The following is a 26,912-nucleotide window of genomic DNA, read 5'->3' on the forward strand; positions in this document are numbered from 1 at the left end:
GTTAGGAGTTTGAGACCAGCCTGACCAACATGGAGAAACCCTGTCTCTACTAAAAACACAAAAAAATTAGCCAGAAGTGGTGGTGCATGCCTGTAATCCCAGCTACTCGGGAGGCTGAGGCAGGAGAATCACTTGAACCTGGGAGGCAGAAGTTACAATGAGCCGAGATCGCACCATTGCACTCCAGCCTGGGCAACAAAAGAGAAACTCTGTCTAAAAAAAAAAAAAAAGAATTATAAAACATTTAATGAAAGCCACTGAATACTTAAAGAGGTCTGAGAAACCTCAAGATAATTGACTCTTTTTTTGACCTCTGAACTTTTATTGGCCGCCTGCTCCCAAAGGGTCCCCCTGCTTCTGCTGGCTTAATGTCTCAGAACTTTGGTGTCGTTGGTCTCAGACACCACTTTGCCATCCACTGTCTGGTGGATGGTGGTCTTTTGGATGGTTTGCATGGAGTTGCTGCTGTCCAGGGCATCACAAAGATTGAAGTCCTCACCATCTTCCAGCAGGCGGCAGTAGGTGGCAATCTCAGCCTCCAGCTTGACCTTGATGTTCAGCAGGGCCTGGTACTCCTGGGCCTGGTGCTGTCCCTCTGCCCAGGTCTGTACCAGCTCTGACTCCAGGTGCAGCAGGATCCCGTTGAGCTGCTCCATCTGCAGGGCATAGCGGGCCTCCACCTCCCTCAGGCTGTTCTCCAAGCTGATCTTCGTATTTCTTATGGAGTCCAGGTCGATCTTCAAGGACTGGACCGTATGTCTCAGCTCTGTGAGAGTCATTTCAGCAGCTCCAACCTTGGCGGACTGCGTGGGAACCACTGCGGTGCTCTCCTCAATCTGCTGAGACCAGCACTTGTCCCGCTCCTCTCGGTTCTTCTGAGCTAGCTCGTCCTATGGGGCCCAGATGTCTCCCATGATCTTGGCGAGGTCCTGAGAGTTGGGGGCATCTACCTCCATGGTCAACCCAGAGCTGGCAATCTGGGCTTGTAGGCCTTTTACCTCCTCTTCATGGTTCTTCTTCATGAAGAGCAGCTCCTCCTTGACAGCCTCAATCTCTGTCTCTAGCTGCAGCCGAGTGACATTGGTGTCATCAATGACCTTGTGGAGCCCATGAATGTCACTCACCACAGACTGAGGCATGGCCAACTCTGTCTCATACTTGACTCTAAAGTCATAAGCAGCAAGACGGGCATTGTCAATCTGCAGAACGATGCGGGCATTGTCCAAGTATTTGCGAAGATCCGAGCCCTCAGGTCCTCGATGGTCTTGAAGTAATGGCTCCAGTCTCTGACTTAGGGTCCCTTCTTCTCCAGCTGCTCCTGGATTTTGCTCTCCAGCTTCCAGTTCTTGGTTTCCAGGTCCCTCACTCTGTCCAGGTGGGAGGCTAGGCGGTCGTTCAGACTTTGCATAGTCTCCTTCTCATTCAGGATCCCTCCCATTCCTGCCATCCCCACAGCCAGGCCCCTGGCCCCCATGTCACCCCAGAAACTGGTGGAGCGGGACACAGATATGTGGGGACCAGAGCCTCCGGCCCTTGCATAGACACTGGCCACACTGCTGACCAGCTGGGCACCGTAGCTGGGCACCTGGATGGAGCCCAGGAACCAGTAGTTTGTGGAGAAGGTGGATCGAGTGGTGAAGCTCACTCTGCCCCGGGCAGGAGAGAGAAAGGACGGGACTCAGGCTTTGCCTACCAAGATAATTGACTCTTACACGGTCAACTGGTGTCAAGCACCACGGCTTCCCCATTTTTTCAAGAAAGTTACAATCCAGATGTGATGTCAGGTCACATACCAGTAAAGAGAAAAAATGCAAAATCGTGCCAGCTATGTGCCAGCAAATTATAAACTGCAGCAGCACATAAGTCTACCTCGTCTCCTTTGAGAACTCCTCATTTTCTTTGAGAACCCACTTGTGTCTGGCTAGACCGAAAGGCCCAAAGTAAACTAATAAAATGACAAGTTGAAAGAGTTTGCACCAAGTACACTGTCACTAACAACAATCAACCATAATGTGTAAGGTACTCTCCAATTTAAAAAGGCAAACCTGTTTTTGAGGACAGCACATTCAATTGAAAATCTAAAACTAGTCCAGGTTTGGTGGCTCACACCTGTAATCCCAGCACTTTGGGAGGCTGAGGCAGAAGGAACTTAAGCGTTTGAGACCAGCCTGGCCAATATGGTGAGACCTCATCTCTACAAAAAAGTGTAAAAAACAAAAACAAACAAACAAAAAATTACCAGCCTCGGCAACATGGTGAAACTCTGTCTCTACAAAAATAGAAACATTACCCAGGGGTGGTGGCTTGCACTTGTAGTCCCAGCTACCTGAGAGACTGAGGCATGGGAATCACTTGACCTTGTGGGGCAGAGGTTGCAGTGAGCCAAGATGGCTTCACTGTACTCCAGCTTGGGTTACAGAGTAAGACCCTGTCTCAAAAAAAAAAAAAAAAAGGCTGGGTGCAGTGGCTCGCGCCTGGAATCCCAGCACTTTGGGAGGCCAAGGTGAGAGGATCACCTGAGGTCGGAAGTTTGAGACAAGCCTGACCAACATGGTGAAAACCTGTCTCTACTAAAAATACAAAATTAGCCGGGCCCGGTGGCACATGCCTGTAATCCCAGCTACTCGGGAGGCTGAGGCAGGAGAATTACTTGAACCCGGGAGGTGGAGGTTGCAGTGAGCCGAGATTGCACCATTGCACTCCAGCCTGGGCAACAAGAGCAAAACTTCATCTCAAAAACAAACAAAACAACAAAAAGAAAAATATTAGACAAGCGTGGTGTGACACGCCTGTACTCCCAGTCCCTCTCTGTAGCCCCCAACAGGAGGCTGAGGTGAGAGGATCCCTTGAGTCCGGGAGGCAGAGGTTGCAGTGAGCTGAGATCCAGTCACTGCACTTCATCCTGGGTGAGAGAATGAGACCCTGTCTCCAAAAAAATATATATATATACATATATATAAACCTATTTTAATAGTATCCATCCATTTCAAGATGAAACTCGGGTAAAACAAAAAGAAAAAAGAAAAAAATAATAATATCCCTGCTACACCCACTCATCCACCTCCACGATGGCCTCCTTCAATTCTTGAGTTCTCTCCCACCACCTCTGGAGTAAACACCTCCCCCCAGCGAACTTGCTAACTCCTTCCCCCACACGGAACACTAGCTCATTTTCTCCACCACTTCCGCCTATTTCCTAACGGACTCAAGTGCTTTCATATTGAATTTCTGCTGACCTCGAATTAAACTAAACCATATACTATTTTGGGTCACAGATAAATTAGGGGGAAAGTAGAGCTCACAGTCTATGATAATTTTCTGGCTGCCTAATCGCATATACAAAGTCAATGGGAATGGCACTGTAGAGAGAAAGCTGCTTTCGTTCCCCTGCACCCTGTGCTTTTCACCACGTGACTCAAGCAGGAGATATTTTACGGAATTGGTGTGCCTTCCTATTCTGGATAAGAATAACAAATTAGGCTCTTTTCCGGGTAGCGCGGCAGGAGAAGCCATGAGCAGCAAAGTCTCTCGCGACACCCTGTACGAGGCAGTGCGGGAAGTCCTGCTCCCGAACCAGTGCAGGCGCCGCAAGTTCCTGGAGACCGTGGAGTTGCAGATCAGTTTAAAGAACTATGACCAGGCCGGGCGCTGTGGCTCACGCCTATAATCCCAGCACTTTGGGAGGCCGAGGCGGGTGGATCACGAGGTCAAGAGATAGAGACCATCCTGGTCAACGAGGTGAAACCCCGTCTCTACTAAAAATACAAAAATTAGCTGGGCACAGTGGTGCGTGCCTGTAATCCCAGCTACTCAGGAGGCTGAGGCAGGAGAATTGCCTGAACCCAGGAGGCGGAGGTTGCGGTGAGCCGAGATCGCGCCATTGCACACCAGCCTGGGTAACAAGAGCGAAACTCCGTCTCAAAAAAAAAAAAAAAAGAACTATGACCCCCAGAAGGACAAGCGTTTCTCGGGCACCGTCAGGCTTAAGTCCACTCCTCACCCCAAGTTGTCCGTGTGTGTCCTGGGGGACCAGCAGCATTGTGACGAGGCCAAGGCTGTGGATATTCCCCACATGGACATTGAGGCGCTGAAAAAACTCAACAAGAAAAAACTGGTCAAGAAGCTGGCCAAGAAGTATGATGCATTTTTGGCCTCAGAGTCTCTGATCAAGCAGATTCCACGAATCCTTGGCCCAAGCCTGAATAAGGCAGGAAAGTTCCCCTCCCTGCTCACACTCAATGAAAACATGGTGGCCAAAGTGGATGAGGTGAAGTCCACGATCAAGTTCCAAATGAAGAAGGGGTTATGTCTGGCTGTGGCTGTTGGTCGTGAAGATGACAGACGATGAGCTTGTGTATAACATTCACCTGGCTGTCAATTTCTTGGTGTCATTCCTCAAGAAAAACTGGCAGAATGTCCGGGCCTTATATATCAAGAGCACCATGGGCAAGCCCCAGCGCCTATATTAAAGCACATTTGAATAAATTTTATTACCAGTCAAAAAAAATTTTACAAATTAGGAAGCGCTTTATGATTAAATCATCCCAGGGCTCCATACGCTCAGCCTTTTTTTTTTTTTTTCGAGACGGATTTTTGTTCTTGTTGCCCAGGCTGGAGTACAATGGTACGATCTTGGCTCTCTGCAACCTCAGCTTCCCAGGTTCAAGCGATTCTCCTGCCTCAATCTCTCGAGTAGCTAGGATTACAGGTGCCTGCCACCATGCACGCTAATTTTTGTATTTTTAGTAGAGATGGGGTTTCTCCATGTTGGCCAGGCTGGTCCTGAACTCCTGACCTCAGGTGATCTGCCCACCTCGGCTTCCGAAGGTGCTAGGATTACAGGCGTGAGCCACCGCCCCTGGCCACACTGAGCCTTTTAAAGCAAAGTTCCCATTGTCATTAGGAGGCAGGAATCTTAACTTTTAAGTTCTTTTTGGCATATAGAAAATTATAGGAACTCAACAAATATTAAATTATCCTATGGTTTATGTACACTTGAGTATCAAAATGAATCTTATTGTAACAGGAGGGAACCCAGCAACAACAAGGAAGCAGAGCAAGTCTTTATTTTCTGTGTCCCTTGTTAATTTAAAGCTGTGACCTGGAAAGTTAGTTCAGCCTGCCCAGTAGTCCATGTCCTCAAGTCAAACACAACTCTTAGGTAAGTGACTCTCGTTTTATGTAACTCGAAATCTGTCAACCAGAATCGTGGGATGGTAGAAATGACTAGCTGGAAGTTACTCTGTGTTGTTTATGTCAGTCCTCTCATACTTCAGTATGTATATAAATAAGGTGGGGTTTTTTTTTTTTTTTGAGATGGAGGCTCACTCTGTCACTCAGGCTGGAGTACAGTGGCACAAGCTTGGCTCACTGCAACCTCTGCCGCCCTGGTTCAAGAGATTCTCCTGCCTTAGCCTCCCAAGTATCTGGGATTACAGGCATACACCACCATGCCCGTTTGTATTTTTAGTAAAAACATGTTTCACCATGTTGGCCAGGTTGGTCCCGAACTCCTGACCTCAGGTGATCCTCCCGCCCTGGCCTCCCAAAGTGCTGGGATTACAGGTGTGAGCCATCATGCTCGGCCTAGGTGGGGATTTGGTAAAGTTCCGGTTCTGATTTAGGTCTAGAGTTGGGCCCCAGATTCTGCATTTCAAACCAATTTTCACATGATGATGTTGTTCATGTATCCATTACAGTTTGAGGAGCCAAAAATCTAGGCTAACGCCCTCACTTTATAAATGAAGTCCAAATAAGTGAAATGATTTAGTGATTTTACATCTGTTTCTATTGTTTTTTCATTCATTATCATAATTTTAAAATAGCGTAAATTTGAAACAGCAACTGATTGCTGGGAATTGAGAAAAAAAATTGTAAGTTCACAAAATTTTTAGTTTTGTTATTTATTTTTTTATTTTCCATAAGCTAAAAACATACGAATAGCATGTGCGGGATTCGTTGTTACAAGGGTGTCACCTTAACCCACAATAATTTGTCCTTATCATAATCAGTTAATAGGTTCACTGTATTTCCATAGATGCATGACAGTGTACTGAGTATCATATCATGATATACTCATCCTTTCTCATTCTGCTACCTTTTGTTTAATCTTAATTTTATAGTTTAACCCAAACAGTTCCAGAGACTCTATTTATGTTCAGCGAAGAGGCTAGATTATTCCATTATTACAGTAGGAGGCTAGATTATTCCATTTCTTTCCTCCATCTCATAACTAACTAGGAAGCAAGCTTGAGATAAAAAGAAACATCCAGCCAGACGTGGGTGCGCACCTGTGGTCTGAGCTACTGGGGAGGCTGAAGTGGAAGATCGCTAGAGGATTGGAGGTTGAAGCTGCAGGGAGCAATGATAGTACCACTGCATTCCAGCCTGGGCGACACAGCAAGACCCTGTCTCTAAAGAAAAGAGAGAGAGAGAGAGAGAGAGAGAGAGAGAGAGAGAGAGAGAGAGAGAGAGAAACATAGGATGTCTTTATTTTCTGACCCAGTAATTTAAAATTACAGCTCAGAGTTCCCTTAAGAGTTAGTTTAATTTGCTGAGTTCTTTGGAGAATTCTACCGATTTTTTTTTTTGAGACAGTTTCTCTCAGTCACCCATGCTGAAGTGTAGTGGCATGATCTCGGCTCACTGCAACCTCCACCACCCAGGTTCAAGCAATTCTCTTGTCTCAGCCTCCTGAGTAGCTTGGATTACAGATGCATGCCACCATGCCCAGCTAATTTTTGTTTTTGTTTTTTTTTTTGAGACGGAGTTTCGCTGTTGTTACTCAGGCTGGAGTGCAATGGTGCGATCTCGGCTCAGGGCAACCTCCGCCTCCTGGGTTCAGGCAATTCTCCTGCCTCAGCCTCCTGAGTAGCTGGGATTACAGGCACACGCCACCATGCCCAGCTAATTTTTTTGGTATTTTTAGTAGAGATGGGGTTTCACTATGTTGACCAGGATGGTCTCGATCTCTTGACCTCATGATTCACCCACCTCAGCCTCCCAAAGTGCTGGGATTACAGGTGTGAGCCACCATACCTGGCCCTGCCAATCTTTTCTAAAAAAATCATTTTAATATAATTTAAAATTTTTTAATAGTAATATTAAAAAACACTTAAATATATATGTACACATATCTTAGGCCTCTGGTCTCTCCATTCCTTTAGGAAAGCAAGTAGTGAATCACTAGAAAATTTCCAAATGAGAAAACGTTTCTCTTCTAGAGGCTGTCATCCTGAGTGATCTAAGAGTAAACTGCCTTACCTCTCTATGGGATGGGGGAAGCAAATGACACCTAGGGTTAACAGTTTCTTATTTTTAAAATGAATTGTCTGAATGCACAAATAATATCAAGAAATGTCTGCTGCATATCTATGGGATGCAAGCCTCTATAGGTCATATAATAAATCGTAAAATTCTATTTCTATTCCTGGATCTAGTTGGAGTAGTCTACTTGGATGGCCACACACAAAAGTGTGATAAATCAAATAGCATTTCAAGGTTATATAATAATCCAAAGCAATAGAACAATACAAAATAAATGGCTAAGTCTGTGGAAGAGCAAGAAGGAGCTATACAACTTAAGAGAAAAAGTGTTCCCCTAGGGTGGAGGATTTTAAAAAAAGTCTCGGATAGACTTATCTCAGAAGATGAATGTGGTATGAAGCAAAAGCAGTGGTCTTTCATCTGGAAAGGACTTTTATCAGAACTGAAAAAAGTGCTTTATCAAGAACTAACTGAAAGAATCCTTTGTTAACTTGTAATAGTCTGAATGTAATTTCAAGGACAGCTGGGACCCTGTAGCAATTTTACATGAGATAGGCTGCTATTTAGCCTTTTAAAGACTGCTTTTCAGCACTGGAAAATGAGAGGGTTGATGATCCCCAAGACCCATTCAGTCTAAGATGATTAAGTTCTGGGACTCCCCTTGAAAACTATTGGTTTGAAAAATTCACTGAATTGTCAGCTTCATGTATAAAGCTTCCCCAGCACCTTTCAGAGTCTATGACATTTGGTATGTCTTGATGGACATTAGGAATCTCCAATCAGCTTTTCATTCACTGAACACGTTTATTGCAGGGTTATAGTGTCATAGTCCCATGCTAGATGTGGAGCTAGGAAAATAAGTGTCAACATTTGTTTTAAAACACGGGCTATACTAAAGATGTTGAGAAAGAGAAAGTAAAAAGAAAAATTGAGGCCGGGCGTAGTGGCTCACGCCTGTAATCCAAGCACTTTGGAGGCCAAGGCGGGCGGATCACCTGAGGTCGGGAGTTCAAGACCAGCCTGACCAACATGGTGAAACCCTGTCTTTAAAAAAAAAAAAAAAAATATATATATATATATATGAAAAATTGAAAGAGAAAAAAACACATAATAAGGGTCAAGATAATTCAATGGAGGGAAAGAATAGTTTTACTGTTGTTTTTAACAAATGATGTTGGGACAATTTTATGTTCACCTACAAAACAGTGAAATTGAACCCCTACCTAGGTCGTGTACCAGAATAACTGAAAAAAGAGTTAAAGACCTAAAACTAGAAGCCTAGTTTTGTAATTTTAGTAGGAAGGGTTAAAATTGTAAACCTTTTTAGTAAGGGATAAAATTATAAAACTCAGAAGAAAACATAGTAGTAAATCTTTGCAACCTTGAATTAGGCAATGGTTTCTTAGATATAACACCAAAAGCACAAATAAAAAGAGAAAAAAAATAGGTAAATTGGACTTCAAATAAGAACACCATGGTGAAAGTGAAAAGTTATCCCACAGAATGGGAGAAAACATTTGGAAATCATACGTCTCATAAGGCACTGCTATACAATGCATACATCTCTGATTACTAAACAATAGAAAAGACAAATAATTTCTCACTGTGGTTAAAGGATTTGAACAGACATTTCTCCAAAGAAGACATACAAACGAGCAATAAGAGTGTTAGTCATCAGAGAGATGTAAATAAAATCACAATGAGATACTACTTTCCACCTGTTAGGTTGGGCTATACTCAAAAGATGGACATTTATTTCTGTCTATCCATCTATCTTTCTACCTCAATAATTATGTATACCTCAATAAACCTGGGGCGGGAATGGGCAGATGATCAATAGCAAATGTTACCTGATATGCAAAAATTGGAACTCTCATACATTACTGGTGGTAATATGAAGTCATACAGCAGCTCTGGAACACAGTTTGACAATTTCTCAAGATGTTAAACATGGAGTTAGCATAGGAACCAGATATACTCCTAGGTATATCTCCAAGAAAGTTAACAAATGTCTGTACAAAATGTTGTGCACAGGTTTTATAATAGTTAAAAAGCAGAAAAAGATCAGGCATGGTGGCTCATGCCTGTAATCCCGGCACTTTGGGAGGCTGAGGCAGGTGGATCACCTGAGGTCAGGAGTTCGAGACCAGCCTGGCCAACATGGTGAAACCCTGTCTCCACTAAAAATACAAAAATTAGCCAGGCGTGGTGGCTCACTCCTGTAATTTCAGCTACTCAGGAGTCTGACATGAGAGGATCACTTGAACATGGGAGGCAGAGGTTTCAATGAGCCAAGATTGCACCACTGCTCTCCAGCATGGGCGACAGAAGGAGACTCCATCTCAATTTTTAAAAAATGTTATTTAAGTAGAAAAAAAAAGTCCGTCAAATGATAAAAGAATAAACAAAATGTGTTATATCCATACAATGGAATAATATTCAGCTGTTAAAAGGAAGAAAGTACTGAAATATTACAATGTGCCTGAACCTCAAAAATATTAAACAGAGTGAAAGAAGCTAGATACACAAGGCTATCTAATGTATTATTTCATTTATATTAAATGTCCAGAATAGGCAACTGCATAGAGACGGAAGCAAATTATAGTTGCCAGGGGTTCCAGGAAAGGTGAAATGGAGAATTACTACATAATGGGTATAGGGTTACTTTTGGGGTGATGGAAATGTTCTGGAATTAGATAATGGTGATGGTTGCTGTTGGAAACAGATGCTTGGTGCCACAAAGAAAAATTCAGCGGTGAGACAAAGGATTTCTCAGCAAAGCAATTTTTACTTTTTTACTTCCTGCACTGCAGAAAGGGTACCCTCACTAGCTATCTTGCCACAAGAGTACAACGAACAAAGGAAAAGCAGACATGTTTATCCCTTATGATTTGGGGTCATCCTTACTGCTGTGTCTGATCTCCATTTGGAGCCAGACCTCACAATCTAAACTAAGCCTGATTGGCAAACCACTTAAAACTTTTCTAAACAGGTAAAAGCAATGGCTGGGACATCCAGCACAGATATCTTGGTTAAAGTACAAGGACGTAGAATATACTATATGCCTGTAAGCATGTCTAACAGCTACATAGGATAGGGCTTAATAACGAGTTTTTAGTGCAGTTACGATTTATTCTTTAACAAGAAAGAAAACTTTCAAGAGGAACTTTTCTACTTCCCACAGTTGCACACGAAGCGAATATATGAAAACACCACTGGGTTGTACACTTGAAGCAAATGAATTTTATGTTATGTGAATTATGTCTCAATTAAAAAAAAACTTGGTATTATTAGACAAATATAGACGGAGTATTATGGAGAAGCTAACTCCAAATGAGGGAGGTTGCAAAGGCTAAGATAAGAAAGTGATGAATAGAATCTGAATGATAATGCCAGATGAAGACAGTGGGTAGAAAGAGCACACAGAAAAGGCTGTATTTGGACTTGCCACTAGTAAGCTAGTCCTGCCACTTACTAGCTGTGTGACCGTGGACAGTTTACTTAATCCCACTCACATGACTATCGTCATCAGGAAAATAGAGGATAAAATTATAGTAGTCCCCACTTATCTGAGGGGGGTTTCCACCACCCTCAGTGGATCCCTGAAACTGTGGATAGTACCATGTATATACTACCCGTGAATTTCTTTTTCCTTCTACACAATTTTACAGATAGAAGATTCATTCTTACCATAGATTTTAGCAACCTCAGCATAGGATTGTGTTTTTCTTTATTAGGTCAAGAACTTCCACCTTTTCACTTAAGGAAAGCATTTTATGCCTTCTCTTTGGCATATCTGAGTTGCCAGCATCACTACCATTGTGCTTTGGGACCATTGTTAAGTAAAATAAGAGTGACTTGAAACACAAGCATTGGGGTACCTCGACAGCCTATCTGACGACCCAGATTGCAAATGACTCATAGGGAGGTAGTGTAGGCAGGGTGGACATTCTGGACAAACGGATGATTCACTTTCTGAGTGGGTCAGAACAGGATAGCATGAGATTTCATCACACTACTCAGAATGGTGGGAAATGTCTGAATTGCTTATTTCTGCCATTTTCCATTTATATTTTTGGACTGTGGTTGACTATAGGTAACTGAAACTGCTGAAAGGGAAACCTTTGATAAGGGGTGGCTAGTATACTTACTTCATGGAATTGCTGTGCAAATTAGATGGTCTACAGTATATGGAGCACCCAATACTCCGATACGTATTCAACAAATGCAGCCTTCTCTTTCTCCCCTCAATCTCTCTCTTTTTTTTTTTTCGGACGGAGTCTCGCTGTGTTGCCCAGTCTGGAGAGTGCAGTGGCGTGATCTCGGCTCGCTGCAACCTCCACCTCCTGTGTTCAAGCGTTTCTCCTCCCTCAGCCTCCCAAGTAGCTGGGACTACAGGTGCCTATCACCACGACCAGCTAAGTTACGTTAGCCACGTTGGCCAGGCTGGCCTCAAACTCCTGACCTCAGGTGATCTGCCCACCCCGGCCTCCCAAAGTGCTGAGATTATAAGCATGAGTCACTGCACACGGCCCCCTCAATCTCTTCTTATTACTCTTTTAGGTGGGATTAATGGTAAGCATAAAGGCAGAGCAGTGAAAAGGCCCCGCTTGCGAGAAATTCAATGACTAAAGTATGAAGGCAGTTGGAAGCAGAGGAAAGCTGGAAGACGTTTTTGAGTAAAAATGCAAAGCCATTTGTTTGTGTCGTCTGTGATTTCTTTCAGCAGTGCTTTGTAGTTCTCCTAGTAGGGATCTTTTACCTCTTCGTTAAGTACGTTCCAGGGTATTTTAATTTTTTGCAGCTGTTGTAGAAGGGGTTGGTTTAATGATTTGACTCTTGACTTGGTCGTTGTTGGTTATACTGATTTGTTTATCGATTTTGTAACCTGAGACTTCACTGAATTCGTTTATCATTTCTTGGAGTCTTTTGCAGGAGTCTTTAGGGTTTTTTTTTTTTTCGTATTTCCTTCTACTGCAAATCAAGGGTGTTCTAGGTATACAATCATATCAGCAGCAAAGAGCAACAGTTTGACTTCCTCTTTTCCAGTTTGGATAGCCTTTATTTCTTTCTGTTGTCTGATTGTCCTGGTTGGGACTTCCAGTACTACATTGAATAGAAGTGGTGTAAGTAGGCATCCTTGTCTTGTTCCAGTTCTCAAAGGGAAGTGCTTTCCACTTTTCCCCGTTAAGTATCATGCTGGCTGTGGATTTGTCATAGATGGCTTTTATCATTTTGAGATAAATCCCTTCTATGCCTAGTTTCTTGAAGGTTTTTAATCATAAAGCGATACTAAATTATATCGACAGCTTTTTCTGCATGTATTGAAATCATCACATGGCTTTTGCTGTTAATTCTATTGATGTGATGTATCACATTTATTGACTTGCATATATCAAACTATCCCCGCCTCCCTGGGATGAAACCCACTTGATCATGGCATATTTTTTTGATGTGATGCTGGATTCAAATAGCTAGTGTTTTGTTGAGGATTTTTGCATCTATGATCATCAGGGATACTGGTCTTAAGGTTTTTTTTTTTTTTTTTGAGATGGAGTTTTGCTCTTGTCACCCAGGCTGGAGTACAGTGGTTATCTTGGCTCACTGCAACCTTCACCAGTTGGGTTCAAGCAATTCTCCTGCCCCAGCCTCCTGAGTAACTGGGATTACAGGCATGTGCCACTACACCCTGCTAATTTTGTATTTTTAGTAGAGATGGATTTTCTCCATATTGGTCAGGCTGGTCTCGAACTCCTGACCTCAGGTGATCTGCCCGCCTTGGCCTCCAAAAGTGCTGGGGTTACAGGTGTGAGCCACTGCGCTTGGCCAAGGTTTTTTTTTTTTTAAATATCCTTTCCTAGTTTTGGTATCAGAGTGATACAGGCTTCACAGAATGAGATAGGTAGGTTTCCCTCTTTTACAATCTTTTGGAATAGTTTCAGTAGGATTGGCACCAATTCTACTTTGAGTGTCTGGTGGAATTCAGCTGTGAATCCATCTAGCCCTGGGCTCTTTTGTTGCTGTTGGCAATTTTTTGGGGGAGGGGGTCCTGGGGTCTCACTCTGTCACCCAGGTTGGAGTGCGGTGGTGTGATCTTGGCTCACTTTAACCTCCACCTCCCAGGCTCAAGGAATTCTTTCACCTCAGCCTCCCATGTAGCTGGCACCACAGGTATGTGCCACTATGCTTGGCTATTTTTTTTTTTTTTTTTTTTTTGTATTTTTGGTAGAGATGGCATTTCACCATGTTGCTGAGTCTGGTCTCAAACTCCCGAGCTCGGGCGTCACCCACTGTGGCCTCCCAAAGTGCTGGGATTATAGGCATAGCCACTGCACCCGGCCGGCAATTTTAAACTTACTGATTCAATCTCACTTCTTCTTATTGGTCTGTTCGGGGTTTCTGTTTCTTCCTGATTTGATCTAGAATGGTTGTATGTTTCCAGGAATGTATCTGTTTCCTCTAGATTTTCTAGTTTGTGTGCATAGAGGTGTTTATAGCAGTCCAGAATGATCTTTTGTGTTTCTGTGGCATTGGTGGTAACGTCTTCAGTTTCATTTCCAATTGAATTTATTTGTATCTTCTCTCTTCTTTTCTTGATTAATCTAGCTAATGGTTTATGTATTTTGTTTATCTTTTCAAAAAACCAGATTTTTGTTTCATCAGTGTTTTTTGTTGTTTATTTTTGTTTCAATTTCTACTCTGATCTTCGTTATTTCGTTATTTCTTTTCTTCTGCCATGGTTGGGTTTAATTTGTTCTTATTTCCCCAGCTCCCTGAGGTGTGACATTTTGTTGTAGGCATTTAGTGCTGTAAGCTTTCCTCTCAGCACTGCTTTTGCTTAACCCAGAAGTTGGGTAACTTAGTATCACTATTATCATTTACCTCAGATAATTTTTTTTCTTTTTTTTTTCCTCTTTTCTTCCTCTTGAATGCTTTGCCACTTAGAAAACCTCAGATAATTTTAAAAATTCCATCTTGATTTTTATTGTTAACCCCAAAATCATTCAGGAGCGGATTGTTTAACTTCATGTATTTGTGTAGTTTTCAGGGTTTCTTTTGTAGTTGATTTCTAGTTTTATTCCACTGCAGTCTGAGAAGATAATTGATATAATTTCAATTTTTAAAAATTCACCGAGACTTATTTTGTGGCCTATCATATAGCCTGTCTTTAGCATGTTCCACATGCTGAGGAGAAGAATGTTTATTCTGCAGTTCTCTGATAGAATGTTCTATAAATATCTGTTAGGTCCATTTGTTCTAAAGTGTAGTTTTAAGTCCGTATTTTTCTTTGTTGATTCTCTGTCTCGATGACCTGTCTAATGCTGTCAGTGGAGTGCTGAAGTCCCCCACTATTATTGTGTTGTTTTCCACCTCACTTCTTAGGTCTAGTAGTCTAAATGTTTTATGAATCTTAGAGCTCCAGTGTTTGGTACATATAAATTTAGGATTGTAATATCTTCCTGTTGGATTGATACTTTTATCATTATATAATGACCTTATTTGTCTTTTTTTTTTTTTAACTGTTGTTGCTATTTATTTATTTGTTGAGACAGGGTCTGGCTTTCTTGCTCAGGTTGGAGTATAGTGGCATGATCACAGCTCACTGCAGCCTGAATCTACCACGCTCAAGTGATTGTCCCACTTCAGTCTCCTCAGTAGCTGGGATTGTGGGCATTCATCACCACCGCAGGCTAATTTTTAGAAACAGGGTCTTGCTGTGTTGCCTAGGCTGGTATTGAACTCCTGAGTTCAAGGGATCCTCCTGCCTCAGCCTCCCAAAGTGCTGACATTGCAGGTGTGAACTGTGTCACCTGGCTGTCGTTGCTTGAGTCTGTCCTATCTGATAAGAGAATAGCTACTCCTGCTTGTGTTTGTTTTTCATTTGCCTGGAATACCTTTATCCACTCTTTTATTTTGAGTTTATATGAATCTTTACGTGTTATATAAGTCCCTTGAAGACAGCAGATATTTGTTTGCAATTTTTAAACCCATTCTGCCAATCTGTATCTTTTAAGTGAATCATTTAGGCTATTTACGTTCAACATTAATATTGAGATTTGAGGCTGGGTGTGCTGGTGGCTCATGCCTGTAATCCTAGTACTTTGGGAGGCTGAGGTGGGTAAATTGCTTGAGCCCAGGAATTTGAGACCAGTCTGGGCAACATTGCAAAACCCTATTAAAAAAATAAACATACACACAAAATTAGCTGGATGTGATGGTGTGCACCTATAGTTCCAGCTACTCAGGAGGCTGAGGTGGGAAGATCACTTGAGCCCAGGAGGTAGAGGTTACAGTGAGCTGAGATTGTACCACTGCACTCCAGCCTGGGTGACAGAGAAAGACTGTCTCAAAAAAAAAAAATAAATAAATAAATAAAAATAAAAATAATAAAAAATAAAAGGCTGAGCATGCTGGCTCACGCCTGTAATCCCAGAACTTTGGGAGGTGGAGGTGGGAAGATCACAAGGTCAAGAGATCGAGACCATCCTGGCCAACATGGTAAAACCCTGTGTCTACTAAAAATACAAAAATTAGCTGGGTGTGGTGGGAGACCCCTGTAATCCCAGCTACTCAGGAGGTTGAGGTAGAGAATTACTTGAGCAAGGGAGGCAGAGATTGCTGTGAGCTGAGATTGCACCCATGCACTCCAACCTGGTGACAGAGCGAGATTCCATCTCAAAAAAAAAAAAAATTGAGATGTGAGGTACTGTTCCAGCCATCATGTTATTTGTTACCTAGATACTTTGTTTTATTCATTGTGTTATTGTTTTATATGCCCCATGAGTTTTATGCCATCAAGAGGTTCTACTCTAGTGCATATCAACCTTTTGTTTCAGGAGGAACTCCTTTTAGTATTTCTTGTTGGGCTGGTCTGGTGGTGACAAATTCCCTAAATGTTTGTTTGTCTGGAAATGATTTTATTTTTTCTTTATTTATGAAACTTAGTTTTGCTACATACAAGATTCTTGGCTAGGTTGGGCATGGTGGCTCATGCTTGTAATCCTAGCACTTTGCGGGGCCAAGATGGGCAGATGGGTTGAGCTCAGGAGTTTGAGACAAGCCTGGGCAACATGGCGAAGCCCCAACTGTACAAAAAATACAAAAATTAGCCAGGCGTGGTGATATGTGCCTGTAGTCTTAGTTACTCAGGAGGGTGAGGTAGGAGGATTACTTGAGCCGGGGGAGGTTGAAGCTGCGGTGAGCCATGATCGTGTCATTGCACTCCAACCTGGGCAACGGAGTGAGACTCTGTCTTAAAAAGAAAATTCTTGCCTGGCGCAGTGAGTCACACCTTTTAATCCCAGCACTTTGGGAGGCTGAGGTGGGTGGATCATGAGGTCAGGAGTTTGAGACCAGTCTGGCCAATATAGTTGCGTGTCTCCACTAAAAATACAAAAACTTAGCTGGGTGCGGTGGTATGTGCCTGTAATCACAGCTAAATGGGTGGTTGAGGCAGGAGAATTGCATGAACCCAGGAGGCAGGGGTTGCAGTGAGCTCAGGTTGCGCCATTGCACTCCAGCCCTGGTGACAGTGCAAGAATCCATCTCAAAAAAAAAAAAATTTGATTTGCTACAATTTTTGTAACTCAATCAAGACATTTGAAGGTGAGCAAAATAAATAAATAAATAAATAAACGAGAAAAAAAAATATCTTGCTGGGTGTGGTGGCTCACACCTCTAATCCCAGCACTTTGGGAGTCCAGGGCGGCTGGATCACCTGAGGTCAGGCATTTGAAACCAGCCTGACCAACATGGTGAATACAAAATTAGCAGGACATGGTGGTACATGCCTGTAATCACAGCTACTTGGGAGCCCGAGGCAGGAGAATCGCTTGAACCCAGGAGGCAGAGGTTGTGGTGAGCTGAAATTGTGCCATTGCACTCCAGCCTAGGCAACAAGAGCAAAACTCCATCTCAAAAAAAAAAAAAAAAAAATTCAGTCTGGGTGTGGTGGTTCATGCCTGTAATCCCAGCACTTTGGGAAGCCAAGGCGGGTGGATCACGAAGTCAGGAGTTCGAGACCAGCCTGACCAACATGGTGAAACCCCATCTCTACTAAAAATACAAAATTAGCCAGGCATGGTGGCACATGCCTATAATGCCAGCTACACAGGAGGCTGAGGCAGGAGAATCACTTGAACCCAGGAGATGGAGGTTGCAGTCAGCCAGATCATGCCACTGCACTCCAGCCTGGGCTACAGAGCGAGACTCTGTCTCAAAAAAAAAATTTTTTTTCTCTCTACTAAAAATACAAAATTATCCAGGCATGGTGGCACATGCCTATAATCCCAGCTACACAGGAGGCTGAGGCAGGAGAATCACTTGACCCCAGGAGGTGGAGATTGCAGTCAGCTGAGATCATGCCACTGCACTCCAGCCTGGGCTACAGAGCGAGACTCTGTCTCAAAAAAAAATTTTTTTTTGGACTGACAATTATTCAGTTTAAGGAGGCTGAAGATAGGATCCCAATTCCTTCTGGTTTGTAAGGTTTCTGCTGAGACCCTTGAGACAGTCGCTGTCTGTCGCCCAGGCTACAGTGCAGTGGCACGAACTCAGCTCACTGCAATCTCTGCCTTCCAAGTTCAAGCAATTCTCCTGTCTTGGCCTCTCGAGTAGCTGGGACTACAGGTGCACACTTGACTAATTTTTGTATTTTAGTAGAGACAGGGTTTCACCGTGTTGGCCATGCTGGTCTCAAATTCCTGACCTTAGTGATCTGCCTGCCTCCGCCGCCCAGAGTGCTAGGATTACAGGCGTGAGCCATGGCACCTGGCTGAGCACTTAATGGTTCAAGAACTAGGAATATTACAGTGAGCAAAATGTGGAGCTTACAACCTGAAGGTTGGTGGGAATAGTAAATAAATGAATATGTATGTACATAATGTCTGTTGCATTGAAGTGCTATGAAGAAAAATTAGTGGGATAAGGGAAGAAAAGTGATGAGAGGGCCAAATTAGGTTGGGTGGTCAAGGAGTGCTCTCTGAGGTGTTTGAACAGAGGAATGGATGGAATGAGAAGTGAGGTCAGTGTGAAAGCATTCCTAGCTGGGGAAGCAGCAAGTGCTAAGAAGGGAAATAAGGAGGCCAGTGTGGCTGCAGCCAACAGAGCAAGGGAAAATCATGCAGGGCCATATTGGTGAGACAGGAAGCCACTGGGGCATTTGAGAGAACAGTGACACTGTCTGGTTTGCATTTCTTCCTTAAGGTACCGTAGGCACAATAGACTGTAGAGGAACAAGAACAGAAGCCGGGTGACCTTTCAGAAGCCTTTGGCTGTGGTCCAGGAAAGAAATTGTGTCTTGACTCAAGCTGATAATGGTGGAGGTGGTAAGTAGTATCAGATTTGTTTGTGTTTTGAGGAATTCGTGCATGTTTACGGTGGTGTGGCCAGAGACAGGGTTATGTTTTGAAGGTGGAGCTGATAGGATTGTAAGAGGTCTCAAAGTGACCTCATGGTAGAGTCAGGATTCAAGTCTTAGTTTGTCAGATTCTAAAGCCCTGCTTTACAACATTGCTTCTAAGCTGCCACAATGCTAAGCAGATACTAAGCATAAAAGCAGAACGGAAATGAGAGAGTACAGCAACGTCAAGTGTTTATTGAGCACCTACACACTTGGAGTGAGGCCTTGTGGCACTCAGCAAAAAATTCTGGAGTGGGAGGATAGGAAGCCAGAGTTCTAATTCTGCTTTTGCCATGGATTCTTCCTCAGCCTGGGTCACATCAATTCAAAAGTCTCTTCCAACTTTAATGCTGTATGTTTCCACTCTTCAGTACCGAGGGTGATACAGCCAACTGTGTACAGTGCCGCCCACTGGTATACAAAGGAAGATAAGACTGATAAGCATATGCTTAACATACTGACCTACTGCAAAAGTAGGTGAGAGGTAGTATGTCTAGGGAGTATGTTTTCAGTTTCAATAAAATTTGCATTATGTCCAGTCGCAGTAGCTCACGCCTGCAATCACAGTACTTTGGGAGGCTGAGGTGGGCAGATGGCTTGAGGTCAGGAGTTTGAGACCAGCCTGGCCAATATGGTGAAATCCCATCTCTACTAAAAATACAAAAATTAGCCAGGTGTGGTGGTGCTCGCCTGTAATCCCAGCCACTCGGGAGGCTGAGGCAAAAGAATTGCTTGAACCTTGGAGGCGGAGGTTGCAGTGAGCCAAGGACAAGATTGGGCCACTGCACTTCAGCCTGGGTGACAGAGTGAGACTCTGTCTCAAAAATAAAAGCATTTGATTTTAGAGTGTGAAAGAGAAAGCAAGTCTACTGTGTCATTCAAATTTACAGGCTGTACTGAAATTTTATCTTATTCAACCAAATATTCAAGTCTTCATTCTCTCAACAAGCGTTTAAAGCTGATTGAGTACTACGTATATTCAATCATATTTATTGAGCATACCTAGATGAAGAAAGACCTTGATAAAAAGTTAAAAAGAGAAAAAAAGGTGCACAGTGGTGAGTGCTTGTAGTTCTAGCTATTTGGGAGGCTGAGGCAGGAAGGTTACTTGAGTCCCAGGATTTCAAGGCTACACTGAGCCATGTGATGCCTGTGAGGAACCACTGCACTCCAGCCAGCCTGGGCGACAGAGCAGGATTCTGTCTCTAAAAAAATTAAATGAGGCCGGGCGCGGTGGCTCAAGCCTGTAATCCCAGCACTTGGGGAGGCCGAGGCGGGTGGATCACGAGGTCAAGAGATCGAGACCATCCTGGTCAACATGGTGAAACCCCGTCTCTACTAAAAATACAAAAAATTAGCTGGGCATGGTGGCGCGTGCCTGTAATCCCAGCTACTCAGGAGGCTGAGGCAGGAGAATTGCCTGAACCCAGGAGGCGGAGGTTGTGGTGAGCCGAGATCGCGCCATCGCACTCCAGCCTGGGTAACAAGAGCGAAACTCCGTCTCAAAAAAAAAAAAAAAAAATTAAATGAGAAAAGGAAAAAGGGACTTTTTAGACTTTAAGTTAGACTTTTTAAGACTTTACGACAATCATGGTTTGTACTTTAACACGTTGTGAAAGAAAAGAAAAAGAAAAGAAGACTTTACAACAATTGTGTGAGGTATTATCATCCCCTTTTTTCTTTGCATTGTAATATAAAACTTGGGCTGGGTGTGGTGGCTCACACTTATAATCCTAACACTTTGGGAGACTGAGGCAGGTAGATCACCTGAGGTCAGGAGTTTGAGACCAACCTGACCGACAAGGTGAAACCCGTCTCTACTAAAACTACAAAAATTAGCGGGGCGTGCTGGCAGTAGCTGTATTCCCAGCTACTCCTGGGGCTGAGACAGGAGAATTGCTTGAACCCAGGAGGGGGAGGTTGCAGTGAGCTGAGATCATGCCACTGCACTCCAGCCTGGGTGACAGAGTGAGACTCCATCTCGAAAAAACAAAATAAAACAAAAAAACAACTTGAAGCAATTAAATTATTGACCCAAGGTGGCTCATTTGGTAAAGGAGTGAGTTCAGCATTTAAATCTAGGTCTGCTGGACTTTCATTTCATCATATTGGAACCATCAGAGCGATCGTAGTCCAATGGAGGAATACAACAGCCTGTGTGCTCTATTAACTACTCTGAAAGAACCCAGTGCAGGGTGGTCAGTGATGTAGAATAGTGGTTTGAAGGTTTTTTCTCTAAAAGGCCAGATAGGGCCAGGTGCAATGGCTCACACCTGTAATCCCAGCACTTTGGGAGGCCAAGGTGGGCAGATCACCTGAGGTCAAGAGTCGAGACCAGCCTGGCCAACATGGCGAAACCCTGTCTCTACAAAAAATACAAAAATTAGCTGGGCGTGACGGCTTATACCTGTAGTCCCAGCTACCTGGGAAGCTGAGGCAGGAGAATCGCTTGAACCCAGGAGGTGGAGGTTGTAGTGGGCTGCTATCGTGCCACTGCATTCAGCTTGGGCAGCAGAGTGATACCTGGTCTCAAAAAAAAAAGAAAGGCTAGATAGTAAATATGTTACACTTCATTGCCATCATGGTGTCTGTCACAACTATTCAACTCTGCCCTTAGAGCATAAAAGCAGCCACAGATAATACATAAAACAATTAGTGTGGCTGTGTTCCAATAATACTGTATTTATGGACACTGAAATCCATGAATTTCATGTAATTTTCAGGTGTCACAACATATGATTCTTTCGATTTCTTTTTTGATTATTAGAAAATGTAAAAATCCATTCTTAGCTTGCAGGCTGTAAAAAACAAGTTGCAGGCTAGATTTAGCCTGTGGGCTGTTGTTTGGCAATCACTTATTAAAAGACCAGGCCAGTGCTGTTCAATAGAACTATTTGTGATGATGGAAATGTTCTATGTCTGTGCTGTCCAATATTGCAGCCACTAGCCGTATGTGCCTATTGAGCACCTGAAATGTGACTATGCAACTAAGGAACTAAACGTTTAATTTAACCTTCCCTTTCATTCCCCTAACCCTTATCATTTCTGTAAGGATTAATGCACCGTTTCCCAACTAATCCTCTTCCCAGTTACACTTTCCTCCAGTCCATCCTTCACAAAGCTAGAAGGGTTTTTCTAAAATAAAATAGGATCTTTTTACTTTTCCAAGGTAAAATTCCTGCAAAATTTGAGAAAGTTCAGCCTGTTAAAGTACTATACACATTTTTTTCCCTAGGAAATGATAGCGGTAAAATACCTTCTTCAGTTTGATCAGACAATTAATGATAAGTTCCTTTTTTTGAGACGGAGTCTCTCTTTGTCACCCAGGCTGGAGTGCAATTGTGTGATCTCGATCACTGCAACCTCCACCTCCTGGGTTCAAGGGATTCTCCTGCCTCAGCCTCCCGAGTAGCTGGGATTACAGGCACCCACTATCATGCCCGGCTAAGTTTTGTAGTTTTGAAGAGATGGGGTTTCACCATGTTGGCCAGGCTGGTCTCGAACTCTTGACCTCAGGTGATCCCCCTGCCTCAGCCTCCCAAAGTGCTGGGATTACAGGCATGAGCCACCATGCCTGGCCGGTAAGTTTCTGGAGAATAGAATTTCATCATACTTTGTCCCCGTTAATGTTTTGCCTAGTGGCTTGCTAAATGATGTAGTGAAGAAAACTTGGCTTTGGAGATGGCGACCTTAAATTAGAACTCCATTTCTGGTATATGCTAGCAGTCAACAGAGGCACTTAATTACCTTAAGCCTCACTATATTTCTATGCTAAATGGGAATCATGATAACTATATCACAGAGTTATTGTGAAGATCAACAAATGAGTTTTGTGGAAATCCATCGCACTTCATAAAAGGTAATACAAGTGTTAGCTGTTGTAAGTATTGAGCTTTGAAATGTTTCTAAAAAAACAATATTATTCTGGCTGGCTGCGATGGCTCATGCCTGTAATCCCAACACTTTGGGAGGCCGAGGCCGGTGGATCACGAGGTCAGGAGTTCAGGATCAGCCTGGTCAATATGGTGAAACTCCATCTCTATTAAAAATAAAAAAATTAGCCAGGCATGGTGGCGTGTGCCTGTAATCCCAGCTACTAGAGAGGCTGAGGCAGAGAACTGCTTAAACCCGGGAAGTGGAGGTTCCAGTGAGCCAAGATCCAGCCACTGAACTCCAGCCTGGGTGACAGAGCTAGACAAACAAACAAACAATACTCTTCTGATTGTACCCAATATATGCCCTCATTTTTAAAAGCAGTCTGTTCGAGGTAACATTAGGGATATAGGACCTAGATGTTTAAGCGAAAGGGGGATTAAAAAGAACAATTTTGGCCTATGTATTCCAAATATACCTTTGATTTATGCATTTTCCATGTTTATGCCTAAGACTGTGCTTTCTTCACTCGTTTCTCTAAACAAAATAGTTTCAGCAATATCAGTGTATGGTTGATTCTTGAAAGTGTTTTTTGTTATTTATTTTTTTTGAGATGGCGTTTTGTTCTTGTCGCCCAGGCTGGAGTTCAGTGGTGCCATCTCTGCTCACCGAAACCTCCACCTCCCTGGTTTAAGCGATTCTTGTGCTTAAACCTCCCAAGCAGTAATCCCAGCACTTTGAGAGGCTAAGGCCAGAGGATCACCTGACGCCAAGAGTTCAAGACCAGCCTGGCCAACATGGTGAAACTCCATCTCTGCTAAAAATATAAAATAATTAACCAGGCATGGTGGCGAGCACCTATAATCGCAGCTACTTGGAAGGCTGAGGCACAAGAATCACTTAAACCCGGGAGGTGGTGGTTGCAGTGAATCGGGATTACTGCACACCACACTCCAGTCTGGGCGACAGAGTGAGACTCCATTTCAATTAAAAAAAAAGTTTAATAACGATATATGAGCAAGTCAGAAAGAAAGAAAAAGCAGTAATATTTTAAAGCATCTACAAGGACTTAAAAAAAAAAATTATTATTGGACTTATTTTTTTTTGGGGGGGGATGGAATCTCACTCTGTTTCTAGGCTGGAGTGCAATGGCAGAATCTCACTGCAACCTCCATCTCCCAGGTTCAGGCAATTCTTCTGCTTCAGTCTCCCAAGTAGCTGGGATTACAGGCAGGTGCCGCTACACCTGGCTAATTCTTGTATTTTTAGTAGAGATCTGGTTTCACCATGTTGGCCAGGCTGGTCTTGAACTCCTGACCTCAGGTTAACTGCCGGCCTCGACCCGCCAAAGTGCTGGGATAACAGGAGTGAGCCTCCCTGCCTGGCCTACAGGGACTTTTTAAAGAAGACTTTCTCGGTGAATTCTAGGAGTTGTAGTAGGATAATACTGCCATTAGTGAGACAAGGTAAAAAAAAATGTTATCAGATGGGAAAAGGAGGCAAATGGACAATTTAAGCTCACACAGATAGGAAGTGTTCTTTTCCCTTCCTTAGGCACATCCTGGAATACAGGATTTCTGGAATTAAGTATACTTTTAATTAGACCATATTACCCATTTTTTTTTTTTTTTAAATAGAGACGAGGTGTCACTGTGTTGGTCAGGCTGGTCTCAAACTCCTGACTTCATGATCTGCCGGCCTCGGCCTCCCAAAGTGCTGGGATTACAGGCATGAACCACTATGCTTGGCCCATATTACACTTTAAGATGGATTTATATCAATACTTCATTCTCAGTTCTTGAAATTATTGTGACTCCATCATCTCACAAAATGCAAAAAGAGACATTGTTTATGGTTTATATGCTTTTCTTTTTGTAAAGCATGGTAAAGATTTATTATACACCTTGAACTTTAAAGTTTCCAAAGCACTTAATAGATTGATCTGTTTCAGAGCACTTTTTTGTTTTTTTTTTTGAGAAAAGGCCTTGCTTTTTTGCCCAGGCTAGAGTATAGTGGCACGGTCACTGCTTACTGCAGTCTTGACCTCCTGGGCTCAAGCGATCCACCCACCTCAGTCTACTGAGTAGCCAGGACCATAGGTGCGCACCATGACATCCAGCTAATTTTTGTATTTTTTTGTAGAGTTGAAGTTTCCCCATGTTGCCCCGGCTGGTCTCAAACTCCCCAGCTCAAGCAATCTTCCAGACTCGACTTCCCAAAGTGCTGGGATTACAAGAGTGAGCCACCTCCCAGGGCCTTCCGAACACTTATATTGTATGTAAATGTCTATAAAACCCACTCCACTACTTCTTAGAAGACAGGAACTCATCTTTATTATTTCACTTCTTTTTTCTTAAACAAGAATTTAATTATTTCATATTTACATTTACATTTATTATTTTAATAAAAATTATATGTTTGTCTCACGCACATGAGTTGTTGGCATTGAGCAGACCCCACCAGCAAACTAAACTGGTGGCCATTCCTGCTTGTTCCCTGTGGTATTCAACTTTGCGCTTCCGACTGAGTGCTCAGCAAATTCATATTGGAGACATGAATGCTGTGCCTAGGGTAGTCAGGATGATTCCTTAACTACTCATTCACTGGCAGCTGAACGCTATCTTTGAGCTGGAGAGAGGCACTGCTGGTTGGGACCCTCAATCTCCAAAGCTTCTAGGCCACAAGCCCTGCAGCCAGTACTGAGTTTCCTTTCCTTCTGAGACCCCAGCCTCTAATCCTCGTGGGTATTTTCTTTGAAACCACTCTGCAGTTTGCGTGGACATTGGCAGGTTTTAGATATTCTTCAAAAAAAAAATTTTTTTTTTTTTTTTTTGAGGCAGAGTCTTGCTGTGTGGCCCAGGCTGGAAGAGCAGCAGCAGTGTGATCTCAGCTCACTGCAACCTCTGCCTCCCAGGTTCAAGTGATTCTCCTGCCTCAGCCTCCCGAGTAGCTGAGATTACAATCACGCGCCACCAGGCCCAGCCAATTTTTATATTTTTATTAAAGATGGGGTTCACCATGTGGGCCAGGCTGGTCTTGAACTCCTGACCTCAGGTGATTCCCCCCGGCCCCCCCCCCCGCCCCAGTCTCGGCCTCCTAGAGTGCTGGGATTACAGGAGTAAGCCACTGTGCATGGGCCAAAATTTTTATTATTGTTATTTTTTTGGTAGAGTCAGGGTCTCGCTTTGTTGTCCAGGCTGGTCCTGAACTACTCGCGTCAAGAGATCCTCCTCGCCCTCCCAAAATGCTGGAATTACAGGTGAGCCACCGAGCCCATAGATATTAAAAAAATTTTAACAATCTAAGATAACTTTTTATTTCTTGATTGCAGACCCCTTCCCAAGAGGAATAAGATACTGGACAAGAGAAAGCGAGGGGTTGGTGAGGAGACATTGGTATCTAAATTGGGGAAATCTGGTCACTGAAAGTGTTCTGAAATCAGGTGTTCCAGAGGGAGCAATTCCTGAGGTGGGCGTGGGCGATTGGAAGCTGGGTATCCCACGTGACCTCGGGCGCCGCGGGCTGAGCCGACCCCGCCCCTCCGTCTGCTCCTTAGCATGCCGCTGGGGGGGGGCGCATGCGCAGCCCACGTTAGTGATGGAGGAGAGAAGATGGCGGAAGCGGAGTGAGTGACTTGATGGTGACTGATGTCGTAACTAGGGGGGGCGAGTTGGGGCAGCGACACGTCCCCCACGGGAAAGTTCAGGGCTCTTTCGCGGGCAGTGCGGGGAAAGACTCGAGACCCGTCTTACCGTGGAGGAGCCTGTTCAGCCCGTGTCGGGGGGCGGAGGCGAACTCCAAGGGTGCAGTTACCCTCCAGGCAGAAGCGCCCGTTCCGCCGTTAGGTCCCGGATCTGCGCGGCCCTGCGCGCAGGGTCACCCCTGGGGCCCCGGCAGCTGGGGTTTTCCGGGGAACGGGCCCGAGTGGGCTCCTCAGGCGCTGTCATTCCTGCAAGTGGGCCCCGCGGCAGCCTTCTTACGGCTGCGTGCGCGGGGGCCCGCGGAGGCTGGGTAGGGCAGGGCGGGCACTGCCAGGCCTTCGCCTTCCTGTCCTTCCCGCCCTGGCGCCACCCCACTCCTCAGCGGGAGAACCCGAGACGTGGGGCTGCTCGCCGCCCTCGTGCCGGAGGCTTGCAGGAGGTGTCCCAGCGTGGGCCTGAGAGCGGCGGGGGCTGCTGCAGGTCTGGTGAGGCTGAAAACATCCTGGGAGGAAGATCTTTCCCTCGAGTTTCTGGCTGCAGCGTTGCTGCCTCACAAGCAGGCCACATTCTTGTGTGTCGATGTGACGGTATGCTTAGCGACTCAAGAACTTAATGTTTCCTGCGTAGGCCTCTTATGCACCAGAACTGCTGGCTGTATTTTGTATTTAGGT

At 44.0% G+C, this 26,912-nt stretch overlaps 1 protein-coding gene and 3 pseudogenes across 32 annotated transcripts in view; 2 read left to right on the top strand and 2 right to left on the bottom strand.

Annotated features, from left to right (window-relative positions):
• Nucleotides 1-263: 263 nt before the first annotated feature.
• Nucleotides 264-1,479, bottom strand: LOC100396122 (keratin, type I cytoskeletal 18 pseudogene; annotated as a pseudogene).
• LOC144580014 (keratin, type I cytoskeletal 18 pseudogene) lies at nt 891-1,474 on the bottom strand (annotated as a pseudogene).
• Nucleotides 1,480-3,501: 2,022 nt separating the features above from the next.
• LOC100396493 (large ribosomal subunit protein uL1-like) lies at nt 3,502-4,886 on the top strand (annotated as a pseudogene).
• A 21,235-nt stretch (nt 4,887-26,121) lies between these two features.
• The window catches only part of PHC3 (polyhomeotic homolog 3), an 89,214-nt gene continuing 88,423 nt past the window's right edge, over nt 26,122-26,912 (top strand). For 26 of the 32 annotated variants that reach the window (XR_013528421.1, XR_614698.5, XR_614697.5 and 23 more), the window contains exon 1: nt 26,122-26,165. Coding sequence is in view for 8 of the 32 variants with exons in the window: in XM_008983466.5 (XP_008981714.4) it covers nt 26,152-26,165 (14 nt within the window). In the remaining 24 variants the exon portion in view is untranslated. Of the gene's footprint in view, nt 26,829-26,912 lie in introns of all 32 variants that reach the window. The other 6 variants (XM_008983468.5, XM_035278823.3, XM_078353854.1 and 3 more) reach the window with 2 other exon arrangements.

This window comes from Callithrix jacchus, chromosome 17 (assembly GCF_049354715.1).
Source record: "Callithrix jacchus isolate 240 chromosome 17, calJac240_pri, whole genome shotgun sequence".
In the NCBI taxonomy this organism is placed as follows: Eukaryota; Metazoa; Chordata; class Mammalia; order Primates; family Cebidae; genus Callithrix; species Callithrix jacchus.